The 15,613-nt window shown below is 45.9% G+C and overlaps 10 protein-coding genes across 10 annotated transcripts; 4 read left to right on the top strand and 6 right to left on the bottom strand.

Annotated features, from left to right (window-relative positions):
• Nucleotides 1-1,875: 1,875 nt before the first annotated feature.
• ASPBRDRAFT_49547 (uncharacterized protein) lies at nucleotides 1,876-2,879 on the bottom strand. The gene is made up of 2 exons (XM_067626365.1): nucleotides 2,334-2,879; nucleotides 1,876-2,282 (listed from the first exon to the last, which is right to left on the bottom strand). The coding sequence occupies exon 1, from the start codon at nucleotides 2,739-2,741 to the stop codon at nucleotides 2,373-2,375; it is 369 nt and encodes a 122-aa protein (XP_067472976.1). The 5' UTR covers nucleotides 2,742-2,879; the 3' UTR covers nucleotides 1,876-2,282; nucleotides 2,334-2,372.
• A 1,532-nt stretch (nucleotides 2,880-4,411) lies between these two features.
• Nucleotides 4,412-5,119, bottom strand: ASPBRDRAFT_35720 (BTB/POZ domain-containing protein; the record flags this gene model as incomplete). The annotated part of the gene is made up of 2 exons (XM_067623376.1): nucleotides 4,412-4,900; nucleotides 4,958-5,119. 2 exons carry the CDS (start codon nucleotides 5,117-5,119, stop codon nucleotides 4,412-4,414), a joined length of 651 nt encoding a protein of 216 aa, XP_067472975.1.
• A 156-nt stretch (nucleotides 5,120-5,275) lies between these two features.
• ASPBRDRAFT_60313 (uncharacterized protein) lies at nucleotides 5,276-6,565 on the bottom strand (the record flags this gene model as incomplete). The annotated part of the gene is made up of 7 exons (XM_067628207.1): nucleotides 5,276-5,624; nucleotides 5,745-5,749; nucleotides 5,834-6,120; nucleotides 6,167-6,213; nucleotides 6,239-6,354; nucleotides 6,375-6,482; nucleotides 6,512-6,565. The coding sequence occupies 7 exons, from the start codon at nucleotides 6,563-6,565 to the stop codon at nucleotides 5,276-5,278; spliced, it is 966 nt and encodes a 321-aa protein (XP_067472974.1).
• A 374-nt stretch (nucleotides 6,566-6,939) lies between these two features.
• On the bottom strand, nucleotides 6,940-8,292 carry ASPBRDRAFT_49543 (uncharacterized protein). The gene is made up of 2 exons (XM_067626364.1): nucleotides 7,464-8,292; nucleotides 6,940-7,400 (listed from the first exon to the last, which is right to left on the bottom strand). The coding sequence occupies exons 1-2, from the start codon at nucleotides 8,078-8,080 to the stop codon at nucleotides 7,052-7,054; spliced, it is 966 nt and encodes a 321-aa protein (XP_067472973.1). The 5' UTR covers nucleotides 8,081-8,292; the 3' UTR covers nucleotides 6,940-7,051.
• Nucleotides 8,293-8,432: 140 nt separating this feature from the next.
• ASPBRDRAFT_488879 (uncharacterized protein) lies at nucleotides 8,433-9,467 on the top strand. The gene has a single exon (XM_067626182.1). It carries the CDS (start codon nucleotides 8,627-8,629, stop codon nucleotides 9,206-9,208), a length of 582 nt encoding a protein of 193 aa, XP_067472972.1. The 5' UTR covers nucleotides 8,433-8,626; the 3' UTR covers nucleotides 9,209-9,467.
• ASPBRDRAFT_488775 (GIY-YIG nuclease family protein) lies at nucleotides 9,468-10,354 on the top strand. The gene has a single exon (XM_067626178.1). The coding sequence runs from the start codon at nucleotides 9,727-9,729 to the stop codon at nucleotides 10,228-10,230; it is 504 nt and encodes a 167-aa protein (XP_067472971.1). The 5' UTR covers nucleotides 9,468-9,726; the 3' UTR covers nucleotides 10,231-10,354.
• ASPBRDRAFT_49536 (uncharacterized protein) lies at nucleotides 10,173-10,685 on the bottom strand. The gene has a single exon (XM_067626363.1). The coding sequence runs from the start codon at nucleotides 10,634-10,636 to the stop codon at nucleotides 10,439-10,441; it is 198 nt and encodes a 65-aa protein (XP_067472970.1). The 5' UTR covers nucleotides 10,637-10,685; the 3' UTR covers nucleotides 10,173-10,438.
• Nucleotides 10,686-11,766: 1,081 nt separating this feature from the next.
• Nucleotides 11,767-12,238, top strand: ASPBRDRAFT_49535 (uncharacterized protein). The gene has a single exon (XM_067626361.1). The coding sequence runs from the start codon at nucleotides 11,808-11,810 to the stop codon at nucleotides 12,159-12,161; it is 354 nt and encodes a 117-aa protein (XP_067472969.1). The 5' UTR covers nucleotides 11,767-11,807; the 3' UTR covers nucleotides 12,162-12,238.
• An 859-nt stretch (nucleotides 12,239-13,097) lies between these two features.
• ASPBRDRAFT_49534 (uncharacterized protein) lies at nucleotides 13,098-13,973 on the top strand. The gene is made up of 6 exons (XM_067626360.1): nucleotides 13,098-13,368; nucleotides 13,430-13,484; nucleotides 13,535-13,591; nucleotides 13,649-13,751; nucleotides 13,816-13,862; nucleotides 13,937-13,973. The coding sequence occupies exons 1-5, from the start codon at nucleotides 13,250-13,252 to the stop codon at nucleotides 13,851-13,853; spliced, it is 372 nt and encodes a 123-aa protein (XP_067472968.1). The 5' UTR covers nucleotides 13,098-13,249; the 3' UTR covers nucleotides 13,854-13,862; nucleotides 13,937-13,973.
• A 498-nt stretch (nucleotides 13,974-14,471) lies between these two features.
• Nucleotides 14,472-15,430, bottom strand: ASPBRDRAFT_49533 (uncharacterized protein). The gene is made up of 2 exons (XM_067626359.1): nucleotides 14,935-15,430; nucleotides 14,472-14,875 (listed from the first exon to the last, which is right to left on the bottom strand). Exons 1-2 carry the CDS (start codon nucleotides 15,383-15,385, stop codon nucleotides 14,613-14,615), a joined length of 714 nt encoding a protein of 237 aa, XP_067472967.1. The 5' UTR covers nucleotides 15,386-15,430; the 3' UTR covers nucleotides 14,472-14,612.
• Between the last annotated feature and the right edge of the window lie 183 nt (nucleotides 15,431-15,613).

Genomic DNA, 15,613 nt, shown 5'->3' with positions numbered 1-15,613 from the left:
TTACAGTCGGACAGCAATCTTGATCGGTATAAGCCCATATAAGAAAAGTAAAAGCAGGAGCAATCTCATCACCGTCTCATTAGCTCAAGGCCCAGCCTTCCATTGGACGCCTCTTCCAAACCTTATTAGGTGATACTCCTTTTCCTGGCTTCTCTCTGCAAATAACACAAACCTTCTGGCTTTGATGATGGACATTATGTCATCGCCATATTTTAAATCATTGAACAACCTTTCCTACCTATTTTGTACCATCTAACAGGCGCACCTCATTTTGCCGTATTGAAGGATCTCCCAGGAGAAGGTCAAAACCTGCCTTGAGGACAGCATAGAAGCTTGTTTGTACAAGTTGATCCCCTTATAGAAGTGCCATTGAAACTAAACTGTCCCTTGTGGCTGTTGATCAGGTTGCCCTGTAGCTGCAGCAGTCTCTACTTGGTAGGGCTGGAGCTCTATTCGCTGATTGCGTTATATACCTCCACCGACATGATATTGTCTTTTGCGCAGGGATCGAGGATCATCCGACGCTGGGGCTGACCTTTGCTGGGTGAAGGTACCACATAGCATCAAGGTCTATTCGCTTTGAGAAAATGTGCTCGGAACTGGGTCGTGGGGAGTCGGGACCAGGTTCGTTAGACACCAGCTGGTAGAATGTCTCCGGTTCGTCCTGTGTTTGCCAGAGCCCTACACAATCAGCACCTCCCTGTGTAGAAATAATCAACTACTTTCAGTCGAACCAAGCGAACATTATTGTATTGTTTGACGTGTGGGTAGGAATGCGAGGAAGCAGTAGGACAACAGCTATGCCGACACTTGCAGGCTGAGAGTGGAAGATTTATAAGTGCGGCAAATGCAGTTGGGCCGCTAATTACTCATTGTGTAATACACAGCAATAGTTCGTTCCGGTCAGCGGATCAGCTTCGTGTATCTTCGTTGTGAAACCTTTCGAGGATGCCTCTCAGACATAAATAAACGTGACAAATTGTCAGAACTTGTAATCAGGATCAATTTTATACGACTTGCAGGCAAAGATGTCCTCTATTTGGGATCTTATCTTTACTGTGCCAGAAGAAGAGTCCAATGTCCACAGTAGGTATCAGAGGTGGCAAGAAAAGGGGGCAAATGTGATATATGTTTCGGATAGCTTAGATAGGTACGTCGCTGAGAGAGGATTTAGCCTGACCAGTCTCTTCAAGCCCATTGCACACGACGTTTTACATTTGGAGCACAAGATGCGACTGCAGACGACAATTGGTTCCGCCCCTCACCTTGCCCTGCGATGAATTGCGAACTCCATATCCTTTCTTTAGGCAGGTATTGTCCCCGGATTGACCGGTCAAGCGAAGTCATTCGCGCATGTATCATATCAGGCACTGAACGCCGACTATATTGAGTATTGTAGAATAATCTAGAACCATTATGCAAATCGGTGACAAATGTATTTGGTCTCTGGGCATTGACGGGAAAGGTCTATTACGTACGCCGCTGGTCGGTGGTGACAACAGTCACTATATATATAAATATATATATCTTGCTTCCATTTACGGGAGGAATTACATGGATACACAAGCCGTGGTCCTAAAGAAATTGAACTGCATTACTGTGTGATAGAAAGTGACGAGACAAAGGGAATCTACCAGATGGGCATAGTAAGCTTAGCCGAATTCAGAGTCGTAATTATTGTTTTGAAGCATCCAAATTCCGAGATGATACGAAGTTGAAGCCCCCGTTTAACTTCCCAAAAGGAATTAGTGGCGCTACCCGATTGGTCCAGGAAATCGATCGTGATTGACGCCAGTACATGCGGCCGGACGGCATGAATCAATTGATCAATCCCCTTATACTTTTCGTTTAATCGCAACGTCGATTCGCAGATGTTATCATACCTCCATATAACCATAGCATCCCGCTGTAAAGCTCAGGCTAGTTATTGGATTTCTTGGCTCTCAATAACGCTTTACAAGAAAGAGACCTACTGGTATAGGTATTATCTAAGGCGATTTGTCGGAGTATGAATCCTTACCGTCGTCATCGTTGATTGTATGATATCCCGAAGGATCGACTAGTAAGGATAGATAAAGCGAAATACCTGTGGATATGGCTATGATAAATATATGAACGGGTTTCCTCTTCCAAGTTGCTCTGGTGTACGACGTTGGGCATATCCAATCAAGATGCGTCTATTTGAAGCAATTTTGCCCATTCCTTTTCCAAACAATCATTTTTATCACAAGATTGTGGGTTACTTGCCCTGTGGTCAAATCCATCATCTGGCTGATCGCTATCTATATCTGAGTTAGCCTTGAGCAGCGTTCAGGGAGACAGAGCTTTAGTACCACAGTATCCAGCTTTACCAGTACTTTTGACATCATACCTCATCCGTGGTACGCCCTGGAATAAGTCCACTGTGTTCCGATCGCCGCAGATTCCACCATCGCGATACCAATATTCGAAGCTGTTGTAAATGCTCCCGCAGCAGCACCTCCCATCGCAGCACTTTGTAAAGTGGCAAACAGACTACCAGCTTGAGCTGCCCCGATTGAAGATTGCCATACTGCAGCAAGTGAAGCCGCAACAGGCCCTGTAGCGCCAAAACCGGCAGCACCTAATATTGCAGGGCCAGCGATAGGTGCCGTAGCGAGGGCAAGTCCAGTACTACCAAAGGCTAGTGCGGCTGTATGCTCTCGAGCAAAGGACTCCCCAGAAGTGATTATTGCCGTAGTCGCACTTCTTAGGTGTTGCATGGTACTTGTAGAACACGAAGTTGAAGAACTTCGAGGTTCAAGAGGTAGGTTCATTAAAATGGAGAGACTGAATGTAGGGTCAGTATTGGCAAGGACGGAGAAGAATGAAAGTTATACTGTTGATTATGTATGGGAGTCGAGTATTATGTCATGTATGGTGGAGCAGAAAGGAATTGGCTTCTGGCGAATATTCCGAGCGGTCAAAAGCTACTTTATCATGGCTCTTTACTACAGTGGTATGTCAAGAAGTTTGCGTTGCCCCAGAGTATACGCTAATCATTCCGCCTTCCTAATTCAACTAGATTGGACTATTCTGCCTACCAAAACAACGCGAACGAAGCCCCTGATCATGAAGGCTTATAAAGATGTCTACATAATGGTGTTAATTCTTTGCGGCGTGGCATCTTTATATAGGCATATATGTAAAGCATGATGATAAAGGGCTTCGTACGCGTTGTTTTGGTAGTCAGAATAGCTTCAATCTAGCCTGATTTGGAAAGCGGAACCGAATATGACTAGTGTATAATACGGGGCAACGCAAACATTTGACATACCACTGGCTCCTCAGTGGCAAGTATTGCCTCGAGGATAACGTACGGCCAATCCAACAACAACACAGACTCGCAGCTCGAACCATGGGAAAAACGCCATCGTATGCCCCACCCCTCGGTAATTTTGACCGTGAACGTAAACCATCCGAGTATTGCTACAACTGCCAATCATACCTTACCCGGGAACCCCGCGCCGTTTGGCGAACCCCAGCTTGGGTCAATATATTCAAGCAGTCAGGCTGTCTGGCATGATGGTTGTCTATATTATACAATCGAGTGGAAAGTAACCCTTAACCGTAAGACCCTCGTCGAGGAAACGGAACAAGATCTAAGCTCAAGCCCAAGTTCATACTGGGAAGGCATTATGGAAAAGGCCGAGCGCATTGTGCAACGGAAGAGGCAACCCGACCAAAGGGTGAGACTTGATGACACCACAGTTGTGGTTCTTGTAGAAAGGTGTAGTCAGGGAAAGTTGAGGATGCATGCTGAAAATACTGACGTTGAATGGACTCCTATAAAGGCAGTTGCTGAAATGGAAAGCACTGTTTGATAAGGGCAAACAACTAAAGCTTCAGTTTGTATTAGTTACCAAGGGGACAGCAACGCACGACCAGATAAAAGGGGCTCTTCATCAGCAACGGCGGGATTGTTGATGGAGCGAGAGGCTCGGCTTGATGCGGAGCGCTCTTCTGGGCAGACCTCTGCCTGGAGACATGTTTTCCGGGTGATGCGCTGCCCCGGCCGCCCGCTCCTGAGGCTGACTTGTTTGGTAATTTTGGACCTCTTGAAGATCTAGTGGAGAAGTATACGGACTTCCAATTGTCACGGGTGAAGACCGATCTGTTTAGGGACAATATCAGAAAGGCGCGAGACATCACACTTGAGAACTGTCTTGACATCAACCAAATTCATCGTGAGATAAAGCCAGCATTTTTTATTGGGTGTGGTGTTAAACTAGGCGTTGCCCGCAGATTTGCGGGGAAACTGCGTTATGGGCCAAGATAATGAACGAGGCTGGTGAGGGCAGGCAGTGGGAATTAACATATATACCTATAGTAAGGGTAGATGACAGAAAAACGTGCCTGAAGTCCAGCAGTGCACTATCAAAACGTGCCTACCCTATATATCAAGATCGCTTCGTTCAACCAGATTCTTATTCTCTTCTTTCAACCTCTTGTTGTCCAGAGACAGTTTTTCAATGACCGCAATTGAGAAGTCGGGATTTTCAGAAAAAACCTTCTTTCCATTTCCTTGAGATACGAAATGCTGAATATTAGATGAAACAATTTCTGCCATCGCATCACGGAGTTTATTCTCGTGAGGCGGAGTATCACACCATATATCCTGGACAGTGTCCGGGAAACACCTCAAGCTCCAATTCGATTTTGCCCAATCGACGATCCGGGAACTAGCAAGTTCCCGAAGAGGAATCATACTGAATTTGTCTGCGGCTAAATATACTGCAAGATGGATGCGGAATATTTCCTCCAAAGCTAGGTTCGCAGAATTATCCGGTTGACTGTAGTCTTGTAGATAACAGAACGACAAGACGCGGGCAATAGTATCAACATCATCGCACGGTAGGTCGACTCGTGATAACGACGTTTCCTGATTATGTTTGTTAAATGTGATCATGACTCAGCAGAGATTCACGACTGTACTTACCTTGAACCCATCGGCCAAAGCGGCTTCAAAGAATGGTGATTGTGAGCAGATAATGGCGCGGTGACATTTGAAGTCATGTCCTTGACAGGATATTGTCATGTCAGCATATTTTTCGTCATCCATAAGGCTTTCCATCACGTTTTTAAGATTTGAAAAGCTCATAGTGCAAAGGAAACCGCTTTAAGCCTCTCGAGACACTCGGCTGATTTGTTGAAAGCAAGTGGTCCAGATGTGTAGTCTGAAGTTGCGGAGGACTATAACTATTACGTCACGATGAGTCAACACCACAATTCTGCCTGGAGAGCTTTGAATATTATTCTAGTAAACAGACGTCTCCCTGAGCCTGTACCAAACATAATCATCGGGACATGTAGATCCGTCGTGCATCACTTCACCGCCCTTCATTTCCTCTAAACCCCGAATATAATCATTAATATACTCACCAGCAGCGCTGAGATGAAGGATACGACCGATAACGCTATGTATTGCGAGAAGTTTAAGTTGAGGAGAAGGCGGGTCTACACTACAATCGGGCGCGAGAAAAAGGCCAACGGTGACGGGAAGCTTTTCAACGCGACCCATGGGATCCGACTCTACGTAGTCGACTTTGTAGCTATGCGGCTGGGTACCAACAGGTTCGAAGGCAATTTCAAAGTTACCGAATAACCTATGAAGATCATGCGTTAAGGTGAGCACGTTCATCGGTCAATCAATATCAACGCCATCAATCAAGTGGATGGCGCCAGGATTGAACATCGTTAGGACTCTATCGGCAATCTGCTTCGACTCCGTCTTGATGAGGTCAGCTATAGGCGGGTGATTGGCGATGATATGTCCCTTACAAGTTTCCTATCGCCTCCGTCGCCCGTGAATGACTTGAGCAAGTGGGGTATTATGCGCGACTTCCAAGTAGGCCATGGTGTCACGCTCTGGAAGCAGTGGCTTGCCATCATCATCCTTCACATCGCGTCCATCCCTCTTGTATCGAGTTTGCGCTTCTTGGGCATCAAACCTCCCAGTGATAACAAATCGGTACCGGTCACGAATGAGGCAGGATTTGTGCAGGTTCGAGACTCGTTGAGGAGTTCCAATGGCAACATCGGCGGTTGTCGACCGGGAAAGAGCTGGAGTAGGTTGAGGAGTTTTACCTGCCAACGCTTGTACTAAGGACGGTAAGCGTGCTGGACCCACGAAAAGACTGGAAGTTACAGGGTAAGAGGAAATTGTCCACCAAGTACTTCGCAAATTCAACAAAACTTTCCTTTTAAGGCGTCTTTCTACTCAGATGGCAAGTGAGGGAACGGAGCAAGTTGTGATAAAACCTGGCCAAGGCCAATTCGCTCATCATATTCGTCAAGCAAGTCTTGCTGAATAAAAAAGAAGCTCAAAAATTCATCCTTTTTTCAGAAATCTCGACTCTCATGAGTCTAATCAGAGTCACTGGATAATAGGCGCAGTCAGTTGGCTGGGAAGACTCAAATTGCAACATAATCGCGTCGAAAATGCGGATGGCAAGATCTCGTTCCTCCAGGTTCAAGGCTGTGAGGAAGGAACAATAACTCCTTCTAAGGATGAAAGATGCCGGCGAACGCAAAGTGGGAGCGCCATTATGACTAGGCTGCCTGCTTGTGACCGTCATGTCGCTGTACCATCGTTTGTAGTTGGGAGAGAATAGCGACAGAGATCGTCGGGCGCGCCTCGAAGCCGGAATAATTATTCACCGTCTCCGTCTTGAGGAGCATGCTGAATACAAAATGGGCCGTCACCATTTCTTCTATGCTGGACAGTCGTGAACTTCGCTACTCTTCCCTTGTTCACTGAGATCGTCCATGAACCATTGAATTTTGATATAATAACAGAGTGAGTATGTCGAATAGTAAGTTGAAAAATCGGCCGAAGAATAGGCTTCTCTGCCATAATTCATTATATTTGAGCCCTCGCTAAGCATGGTCCTAAACGAGCTCCCAAGATACTGTATGGACCATAAAATGAGCACATTACCGCTCGGTGTGATCGAGGTTTGATTGCCTTCTTCCCTGAATTCGGCTTAGCTGCCGCATCAAATGTATGGAACCCAGCGTTTCGGAGCGAACTCTAAGGGCGAAGATGCCGACGAAACTGAAAGCTGATAGACGAGGGAATCATCTCATTCCCGTGAACAGTGATATCCTCCTCGTCCTGAAAACAATTCTCAATAGATAAGTGTCGAAGCTGCATCTGGCTTCTGATAGTGGCAAGCAGGGAATTCCAAGTGCCGCCTTTCTGAATGATGTTGACTGTATCCAGATTGATATACTGCAGCGATTTTCGGTGATTCTGAAATATCCAGCTTAGATCATCTTCTGTGCAGTCGATTACAGACAGACTTAGGGTCTGAAGACATGGTAGAGAGAGCGCTTGACTAATTTTGTGGAATGATCTCGACTCCACTCGAGATTCAAATGTGAGCTCCAATTTCTCAAGTCGTGGAAAGCGATGAATGAACTGAGTTAGAGTACTCGGCCAGGTCTCTGAGTCAAGAGAATAGTTATCTCCGGAATCCACGGCAAGCGCCAAATTAGTGCGACTGGTAGCGAAAGGGAGTGGCGACAACTGAAGAACAGGGCAAGGAGACAGGATCTCCGGGTTGATTGGTACTGTCACGCATCCAGCATAGACTTGAAAAGTTTCGATCCGGAGGCCACTAGCAGTGAGTTCTATGAGAATCGTCTGAAAGGCACACGCGATGAAATCTTGACTTTCCAGCGAATTGAGAGTCGTCGTAGGGTAAACGCCTGTCTCTCGCTTGAGGAAATTCGCGCCCCACGCTCGATGATCATCGTCGATAATGAGAGTCTTGCAATTTTTGGCCTTCGAAAATATACTCGAGAGATATGCAACAGCAAGGCCGGAGCTTAAAAGGTTATTTTGATCAGCTAAGTATGTGCGGTATTTGGTTGTGTCGATATTTGGTTCCTCGCATGGGGCAGGAGCTTCCATCTGCATTTCGAATGGTACAGGATCTTCGAGAGGCAGATCTGTGGTCAAATGGTCCGTTCCAAGCACCAGCGTGTGCAGTAATGGCCCGAAGTAATCGTCTGAAAGAATGTCGGAGAGCGCTTCAAGGCTTTGCCGGCTGAACATATGTCGCCGACATGAAAAACAACGACGCAAATAGCAAGGCTGCGAGCAATGCTTAATGTAAGTACAGCTTTGCCGGAAATTGAGAAGATCTTGGTTTTCACTGATGCTTTCAGCTACCATGGCAATAAGCTCATGGCAGAGGCTCACAATGGTTGCCATGAGAGACGATGAAACTGGAGGCTTCAATGATATTTATGACAGAGCGGGGTCTTCACATCTCACTCCACTCGAGAAACTAATTAGTTACTAATACGGGCTCACAAAGACTTATGTAGATGCACGAGTCCACAGGTCACTGCACCACCTGCCTGCGACTTTCCTTACCCCGCATCTAAGCCTTCAAGAACGGAACACGGAGATTCCGTGGATCTTTGTTTCTGCATCTTCATCCTCCTTTTATTAGAGTTGCGTTCAAGGCTCCTATCAACGTAGCAATCTGCATCGCGACTTTACTCACGGATCCAAGACAACAGCAAAAAAAGTCCTTGGTACAAGGGCAGTGGCCAAACGAAATTTACTACGGTGCATCTCTTTTGACCATCAGCCATGAATTCAAACACCAAGACGCTACATAACACAGCATCTCGGACGACTCTTATCCCCGATAGTCAAGGTGCAAGAGAAAATGTTGCTTATCCGAGCCCCCCGAACACGCCACGTAAAAGCGAAGGCGACGTTGCCATTTGTGAGAAATCTAGCGAAGAGTCTTACTCTTCTACTGGCACCATCCTGCCAACCACTTCTCCGAAGCCCCTCACCCATCTGAGAAATCTGGAGATAAATAAAGGAATCGAATCAGTCCAGCTAGAAACATTAACCTTAAAGGATCGCTTTGGTTTGAACTGTTGGCTATGTGGGGGCCTTACACAAGAGGAGAGCCCATGCAAACGCCCTATAGCGGAGAACCTCAAAAATCAAATCGATGATTATTTAGAGACGATAATTGCGCTTCAAAAGTCACCTCTCCGATTACGAACCGAGATTGAAAATCTGGTCAACCTCGTGCATTGCCACCAGCACCGACGAGGTTACGCACAACAGATGCGGTTGGATACATGGATGGCTGTCTTCCCTTCTTTACTCGACCAGGCTACGTATCCCGCGTTGATTGAAAGAAAGAAAGATTAAACTCTGTTTTGGCCGACTTACCAATCAGTGCGTAGGTGTCACACAGGGGAACAAGCAATGTAGGAAAAATATCGGAGGGAGAAAAGTCTTGAATCGCACCCAAACAATTTCTGAATTATCCATGGCCGAGATCTACATGAACGAGCAGAATTTGGACCATTTCCTTGGGCTTGTTGCAACTTATATGCACTGTTCTCTCCACACAAACCAAAGCTTATCGAAGGAGCAGACTTTGTGGAAGGAGAGGATTCAGGATATCTCTGAAAGAGCAAGCTTGATTACAGGAAAATGGGAGGCAAGCAAAGCCAAAGGGGACTCTGGAAAAAAAGGAGTTACCTGAGATTGCTCCAGTAGCTCGCAATACTTCCACCGAACAGAAGGATGCACTACCCTCGAAATCTTCGGATCAGCTTTTGGAGCCATCCGCAGCTTGCCTCGATTCTAGCAAGCATTCGCCAACACCCCAGTCAGACCAATATGATACGACCCCTTTCGACATTGTCCATCGAGTGGAAGGTATGGATAATTACAAGGCTGCATACGAAGCGGTACGAAAACAGATGATGAAATGTCTGAACGACAAAAAAGAACAAGAGGCTGGCTACCTCTACATTTACGGAAATAAGGGAAACAAAGGACTCGTCAAGATTGGGTACACTGCACGCACTATCAAAAAGCGTCACGAGGAGTGGTGTTTTGACTGCAATCGGAAACCAAAAAGGCTGTTTCCCGTATCTGCTCAGAACGCTGTACTTGTTCCACATGTTCACCGTGTGGAAAAGTTATGCCATGCGGAGTTGAGCCATCGCCAAGTAATTTTCTATTGCTATTGTTGCCTTAAAACACATGTAGAATGGTTTGAGGTATCATGCACTGAGGCTGTCGTCGTGGTTGAAAAATGGTCAGCGTGGATGAAAAAAGGGCCATATGAGCCTGATAGGTTATCCCTCAGGGAAGAGGAGGTACGAAAAGCTTCTAATATGGACCATTTCATGACAGAGTTAAGCAGAAGAGGAAATTGATTGTCCTGACGCTGCAGCCAGAATGTGGGATGTACATGGCTCGATGTTCTCACCCCCTCATTAAGCTTCTACGCATTGATAAAGTTACGCCCCTAGATCATGCCAAAATTAGCTAGTACAGATGTAGTTAGGAATAAAAAGCTCCGACCCACGTACGTAATGGACTGGCACCTTTCGCAACGTCATCGTACTCCAGAAATCTCGAACCTCACCTCCCACCCACATTGTGCCCAAGGGTACAGGTAAAATGGGGCGGAGGCTCGCGCGTTCCCAGTTTCAAATCATGTCTTGTGATTGTACGCTCATGGCAGTTGATAACTTCCGCCATCTGAGGTGCGGTGAGTTTGCCATCTGTAATCATCATATCTGCGAGCTCTTTCGCTGCTGCACCGAGATTAGGTGCCATCGTTGCTCGTATAAAATCTGGGGACACGTACAAGATTGACAGATTTGCAGCGAAGGAGACCCTGGGGCCACGTGGCACTTGTCATAGGAAAACATGTTATAAAACATTTCCGGGTAACAAGATCTCTCCATACATTACAAGGCGCTATCATCAGAGCCAAGCATACGGGGAGCCCTAGCGTTTCTTGGCACTAACTTCACGAGCCATGAGGAGATTTCTCGGCCCCGGCGCCGGTTTTGAAATCGAGTGTACCATAGCTCTTATGTGATACAACATGCTCGATGAACTCAGCGAAGATGTAAAAATCCAAATGCTCGCAACGACAATCTGTAACTACATGAAGACTGGCTGTACCAAAGACCAAAACGATAAGTTTGCACTCCTTTAATTGTCCCTTGAGACCTAGTAGATAATTGTCCATTTAATAGCCTCCGTGATAACCTGCACGGTGTGATCGAGCTTTATTGAAACGATGGCCATGACCAGGGACTCTTCGATTTACCTTGAACATCACATTCAGAGATTCCATCATTCACGACAGTAGATTGAGCGGATCAGCGAATAAAAAGAAGGACTGTGTATTCGATTGGACTCGCAGGCTTTCTATCTAAAATAACATAGATACGTAGTGCAAATGGGATGGCGTACAGTGGGTCGTCATTTAATGAGCGTTGGTGTGGAAAAGGGAAAAATAAATAAAATAATAAGCCAAAAAAAGGAAAAAAGAAAAGAGAGAGGGGACGAAAGAAAAGGAATGAGTTAAAAATTAATAACAAAGCAACGGGGTTAAAAGGGGGAAAGAGGTTTCCTTATATAGAAGTAATGGGTAGTTCTTGAGAGCAAATCTGGGATCAGAAGAATCCCCAGTAGGGAAAGGACTGGCGCCCGAGAAGTTTAGACCACACGCCAGAGAAATTGAAAGAATTACCATATTTTAGTCTATAGCTCAAAGGGCCAGTTGGTCTTTATGTCTACTGAAACCTATGGCTCTAGAAATTCTCGCCGGGACCTGGTCGGAATAATATTGTTTTCTATTCCGAAAGCAAGTCCTGCTGAGGCTACGAGAAGTGGCTGAGGTCAAAGTCCAGAGTTTATCGAGTAAAGCGAGACTCACTTTACCCCAGGCCTGCCTAATTTAAAAGATGATGTGCCCTCTTCCGTTGGGAAGAATATGGTTCTCAGTCCCTCTTACTTGGCTGACGGTCCTTATACCCGTATACCATGGCCCAGAAAGTTCGATTACAGAAAAGGCGCCGATCAGAAAGCACTCAAGCAAAAACCCAGCAAAAAAAACCGCCTTAAAAAGAGCGTTTTTAGAAAAGCGGCCCAGTATAGTCTGGAATGTGAGTCCGATGTTTTTGTAATGATTAGAACCAGAAGAAATGGCCAGCGGTTTGTTTTCAATTCGTCGGTGTCAGAACGCTGGCTACCTTCAATGCAGGAGCTGGTAAGCGGAGATCGTTCTGTTCTTCAATCACATTGCAACCTTAACGAAGACAGAATGAATACTATCCCGTACCAATAATTGAGAGCCTGGAAGATATCGTTTCCAAGTATGACGATGAAACACAGTTGGCTCTTAAAGAAAATAGTTCAACACACTGGGACTCGGAGGAAAAGGATGCTGGGGCAGCTCACGGGGGATAGGGTGTGGAGACAACACCCCTCAATACAAAGACATAGCTTCTTCGGGTTGATAACCCGAATAGGATCGACATAATGCTGTTAAAAATCATTATATAAGCCCTATTAGTAATGCATGAATTGTTGTTCTTTCATGGGTTTCCCGACTCATACGTGACAAGAATCGACCATTACTCATTTGAGCAATGTCTTAGGGACAATATAATCGTCAAATGATGACCCAGTACGGCAGTTGACTTCAAATAAGTCGTAGGGCCACAGAAATATAAAAAACCAGACTGGTCTGGTCTCTACTGGAGCCAATGCGCGCACGGATCATACTAACTACCGAAACAGCTACAAAGAGCCCTCTTGCAACAAGTGTACCTTCACACGAGCTATGGGGGGATGTGACAAGATACACTACGATCAAGGGAGTGGAAACCGTGCCACTGATCTCTCATCTAATCGGTACCCGAGAAGTCACTTTGTGTCCGTCCTGCAAATTCGGCTAAGTAGGACTGGAAAGGGCATGGTAACCATAGCAATTGACTAAAATTAGCGACCGGGTAACCGACTCCGTCCGCACTGCCACGGGAGAAGCCAGAAGTACGTACTTGCGTTTTATCGCTTACGCCATAGGTGATGGCGTAAATAACTCGGTAAATATTCGGTAGACTTCAATCACATGCTGTCAAGTCTGCTTGTATTCGTATTATTGATTGGATAACCGGTGCTCCACTTGTATTCTTTTAGGTTCTACTCGGCTCTGCTCCGGGATTGATCAGGGCTGCTTGAGTCAAGAAGTCGGACTTAAAGCTTTAACAACAGCTTTAACCACCCTCAAAAGAAATCGTTTGCCCACTAACTCGGTCGCAGAACGCTTTCTGCTCAGTTCTGCTTCTTTCTGCTCAGTTCTGCTCCTTTCTGCTCAGTTCCGCTTAGTCTTTGCTAATCCTTGCTTAGGCCGTAGCAAAGCCTCTCAAGTCGATGACGCTACAAAGGAGCGACAGGGGTTGCTCCCCTCTTCCCCAATGCCCTTCTACCCCAGGAATTGAAGGAAAATCCCACTTAGCCAACCTTCATTCCGCCAGCTGGTTTTTCATGTGGTATTAGTTTTCTGCATTAACTATTGGCAATTTAACCTTATTCGGACCATTTTCACTGCAGTCATATGCCATTTGCAAGACGAAGAACTATGTTCGCATTACTAATTCGTCTACCGGTCTGTTGCAATGGTTGTCGGCCTTGATAGGAAAGCTCACGTCAATAAAGGGGCCGATCGAGAAGTTTGCCGAGCATCCTGACATGGTATTCGAGATGAAAGAACGGGTAATAACCCGGTAACAGTTTTGGTTTCTGCTGCTCACCTCGAATTCTTTGCTACAGATTAGTACATTGCACAGGGTTCTATCCCAGCTACTGATCCTCCTACAATGGTTTGCCGCGTATTTTCCAGAACACTTCTACCTTGGCGCTCCAGGGATCCCAGGTGACTATTGCTCCATATAATCGCCTACAATGGGCTCTGACTTAACGGCACTGTCTTTGGGTAGACCGCAAATCTTCATCTTCGCCCCGGTGGACTGCATGAAATATAAACGTACGTTACCCATGAGGCGGAAGTCCAGTACCGCGACCGGGTACATGGGAATTAATATGAGAGATATTCCATAGAAGCAACTGATCTACTCACTGGCGCCAGTATTGGTGTTGTTGGTTTGACCTACGCTCTGGCGATTCTCGTCGCCTTCTCCATAATGTTCGACAATAAACCGGTACTCGAAGCATTTGGCGTCAAACGGGAGTTGCGCTGGGAGGATAGAGGCCCTAAGAGCTACTTGGTAGCAGGAAAAAAACCGGTCGAAGTCGGTTCTCCTCATGTCAAGACCATCATGTATCTTGTCACTGGTTCGTCGAAAATGTTCGTATAGGGCGTCTGGACGGGGAAAACCTTTGAGACACTGGGGGCATAGAAATCTAGTCTTGGAATTTTTAATAACCCTTGAAAGGGTCTGGTTTTGCATTTGCAGGCTGGCCATTCTGCAGAGCAAAGTTGTAAAAGTAGAGGCGGCTTGTGCCCTTGCTCTTGTGGGTACTAAGGGGTTTAAAGTACTCCTATACCCATGCAAAGAACAATTCATTTCTCCATTGTTGGTCTACGCTCCGATGCAACTAGTGGGAAACAACGGTTTTTTTTTTTTTTTTTTTTTCCCTTCAAGCGAAGAAAATCTGCATTTGCTTTTTATTTTGGACAGGCAGCTCTTATTACAGGACACGAAACGACTAGACGAAGCCTGACTGGGGTGCTAGTACATACATAAAATCCAAGAGTACGATCAGCTGGTGATTTTTAATGCCAAACGAATCCATGTTTACGAATATCGTCCCATTCATCCTGTGACAACAGGAATCCCAATTTCCACCGTAACAGAGCCGTATCCTGCCGGTTGAAGTAGGATAAGGGGCAACAAAATCTGCCCCTACCTTCAATACGCAGTATGAGAGATGACTCTATGGAGTTGCCAAAAAGTACGCCTTCATATTTGCATGGCTGGGGCGTGTCCAGGACCAGCAACGCCTCATCAATGATTGGTAAAATCCAGGGTCCCCGTTCTTGTAGATACATTTCAGTTAATATGAATTTATTTTCAAAATGGTTTGGAACGACTTACTATTACTGGGGTTCGCACTAGTATCTCCTGTGCGCTCAGGGCTCGGCGTGCAGGAAGATGTCGTTGGTAATGGCTGATCTTTACGCATTTCCAGTGGTGCTGGAATTCGAGGCCCGGATGGAGCATATGCGAAATAGTCGGAATTGGAAGTTGGTGGAGAATTTGGTGGTGTTGGAATTTGTGACATCCTCCTGTCAGTCCAACTGGACGAATTAGGTCGATCTCCACAAGGTGAAGACTCTGTATCCAGGCACACCTTGGCGTCATTTCGTTCGCTTCGCGGGGAATTGAAAGCCAATGCATTCGTATTCGACGGATGTGGGTGTCTGTGGTCAACATTGGGGTCATGATTCCAGTCTGTCAAGTCATCGGAACAGCATGCGCTGGTATAGAGACTTCTAAACCACCGTGAAATCCTTGCATGTTTAAAAGAGATACCAAAACAAGTCATGACGTGCTATGCCAGGGAATAAGAATAAATAAAAACGGAAATTTTAAACAGATAGCCTAAGAAATTAAGGCAAGACCTATTAGGGATTGGCCTATCTGCGGTAGAATGCACGCGGCGAACAATCAACATTTATCTTGACTTTATATTGGCGTGGTCGTATACTATTATAAAAATTAATCATACATAGGCCATACAAGAAAATATTTAGGCGATCGATGTACATCTCAA

Source organism: Aspergillus brasiliensis (assembly GCF_001889945.1).
Source record: "Aspergillus brasiliensis CBS 101740 unplaced genomic scaffold ASPBRscaffold_32, whole genome shotgun sequence".
In the NCBI taxonomy this organism is placed as follows: domain Eukaryota; kingdom Fungi; phylum Ascomycota; class Eurotiomycetes; order Eurotiales; family Aspergillaceae; genus Aspergillus; species Aspergillus brasiliensis.
The sequence above is the reverse complement of the archived record's forward strand: the minus strand, read 5'-3'. Positions and strand labels throughout refer to the sequence as shown.

Excerpts from the sequence above, each read along its gene's own strand:
- ASPBRDRAFT_488879 (XM_067626182.1), top strand. The coding sequence starts at position 8,627 with ATGAATTCAAACACCAAGACGCTACATAACACAGCATCTCGGACGACT.
- ASPBRDRAFT_49534 (XM_067626360.1), top strand. The coding sequence starts at position 13,250 with ATGACGCTACAAAGGAGCGACAGGGGTTGCTCCCCTCTTCCCCAATGC. Across the intron at positions 13,369-13,429 it reads GCCAGCTGGTTTTTCATGTG|TCATATGCCATTTGCAAGAC; the intron begins GTATTAGTTTTC and ends TTTTCACTGCAG. Across the intron at positions 13,752-13,815 it reads TGGCGCTCCAGGGATCCCAG|ACCGCAAATCTTCATCTTCG; the intron begins GTGACTATTGCT and ends GTCTTTGGGTAG.
- ASPBRDRAFT_49533 (XM_067626359.1), bottom strand. The coding sequence starts at position 15,385 with ATGACTTGTTTTGGTATCTCTTTTAAACATGCAAGGATTTCACGGTGG. Across the intron at positions 14,876-14,934 it reads TAGTGCGAACCCCAGTAATA|AACGGGGACCCTGGATTTTA; the intron begins GTAAGTCGTTCC and ends TGTATCTACAAG.
- ASPBRDRAFT_49547 (XM_067626365.1), bottom strand. The coding sequence starts at position 2,741 with ATGCAACACCTAAGAAGTGCGACTACGGCAATAATCACTTCTGGGGAG.
- ASPBRDRAFT_488775 (XM_067626178.1), top strand. The coding sequence starts at position 9,727 with ATGGATAATTACAAGGCTGCATACGAAGCGGTACGAAAACAGATGATG.
- ASPBRDRAFT_49536 (XM_067626363.1), bottom strand. The coding sequence starts at position 10,636 with ATGGCACCTAATCTCGGTGCAGCAGCGAAAGAGCTCGCAGATATGATG.
- ASPBRDRAFT_49543 (XM_067626364.1), bottom strand. The coding sequence starts at position 8,080 with ATGTTCAGCCGGCAAAGCCTTGAAGCGCTCTCCGACATTCTTTCAGAC. Across the intron at positions 7,401-7,463 it reads TATTCTCTTGACTCAGAGAC|ATTTGAATCTCGAGTGGAGT; the intron begins CTGGCCGAGTAC and ends ATTGGAGCTCAC.
- ASPBRDRAFT_49535 (XM_067626361.1), top strand. The coding sequence starts at position 11,808 with ATGGTTCTCAGTCCCTCTTACTTGGCTGACGGTCCTTATACCCGTATA.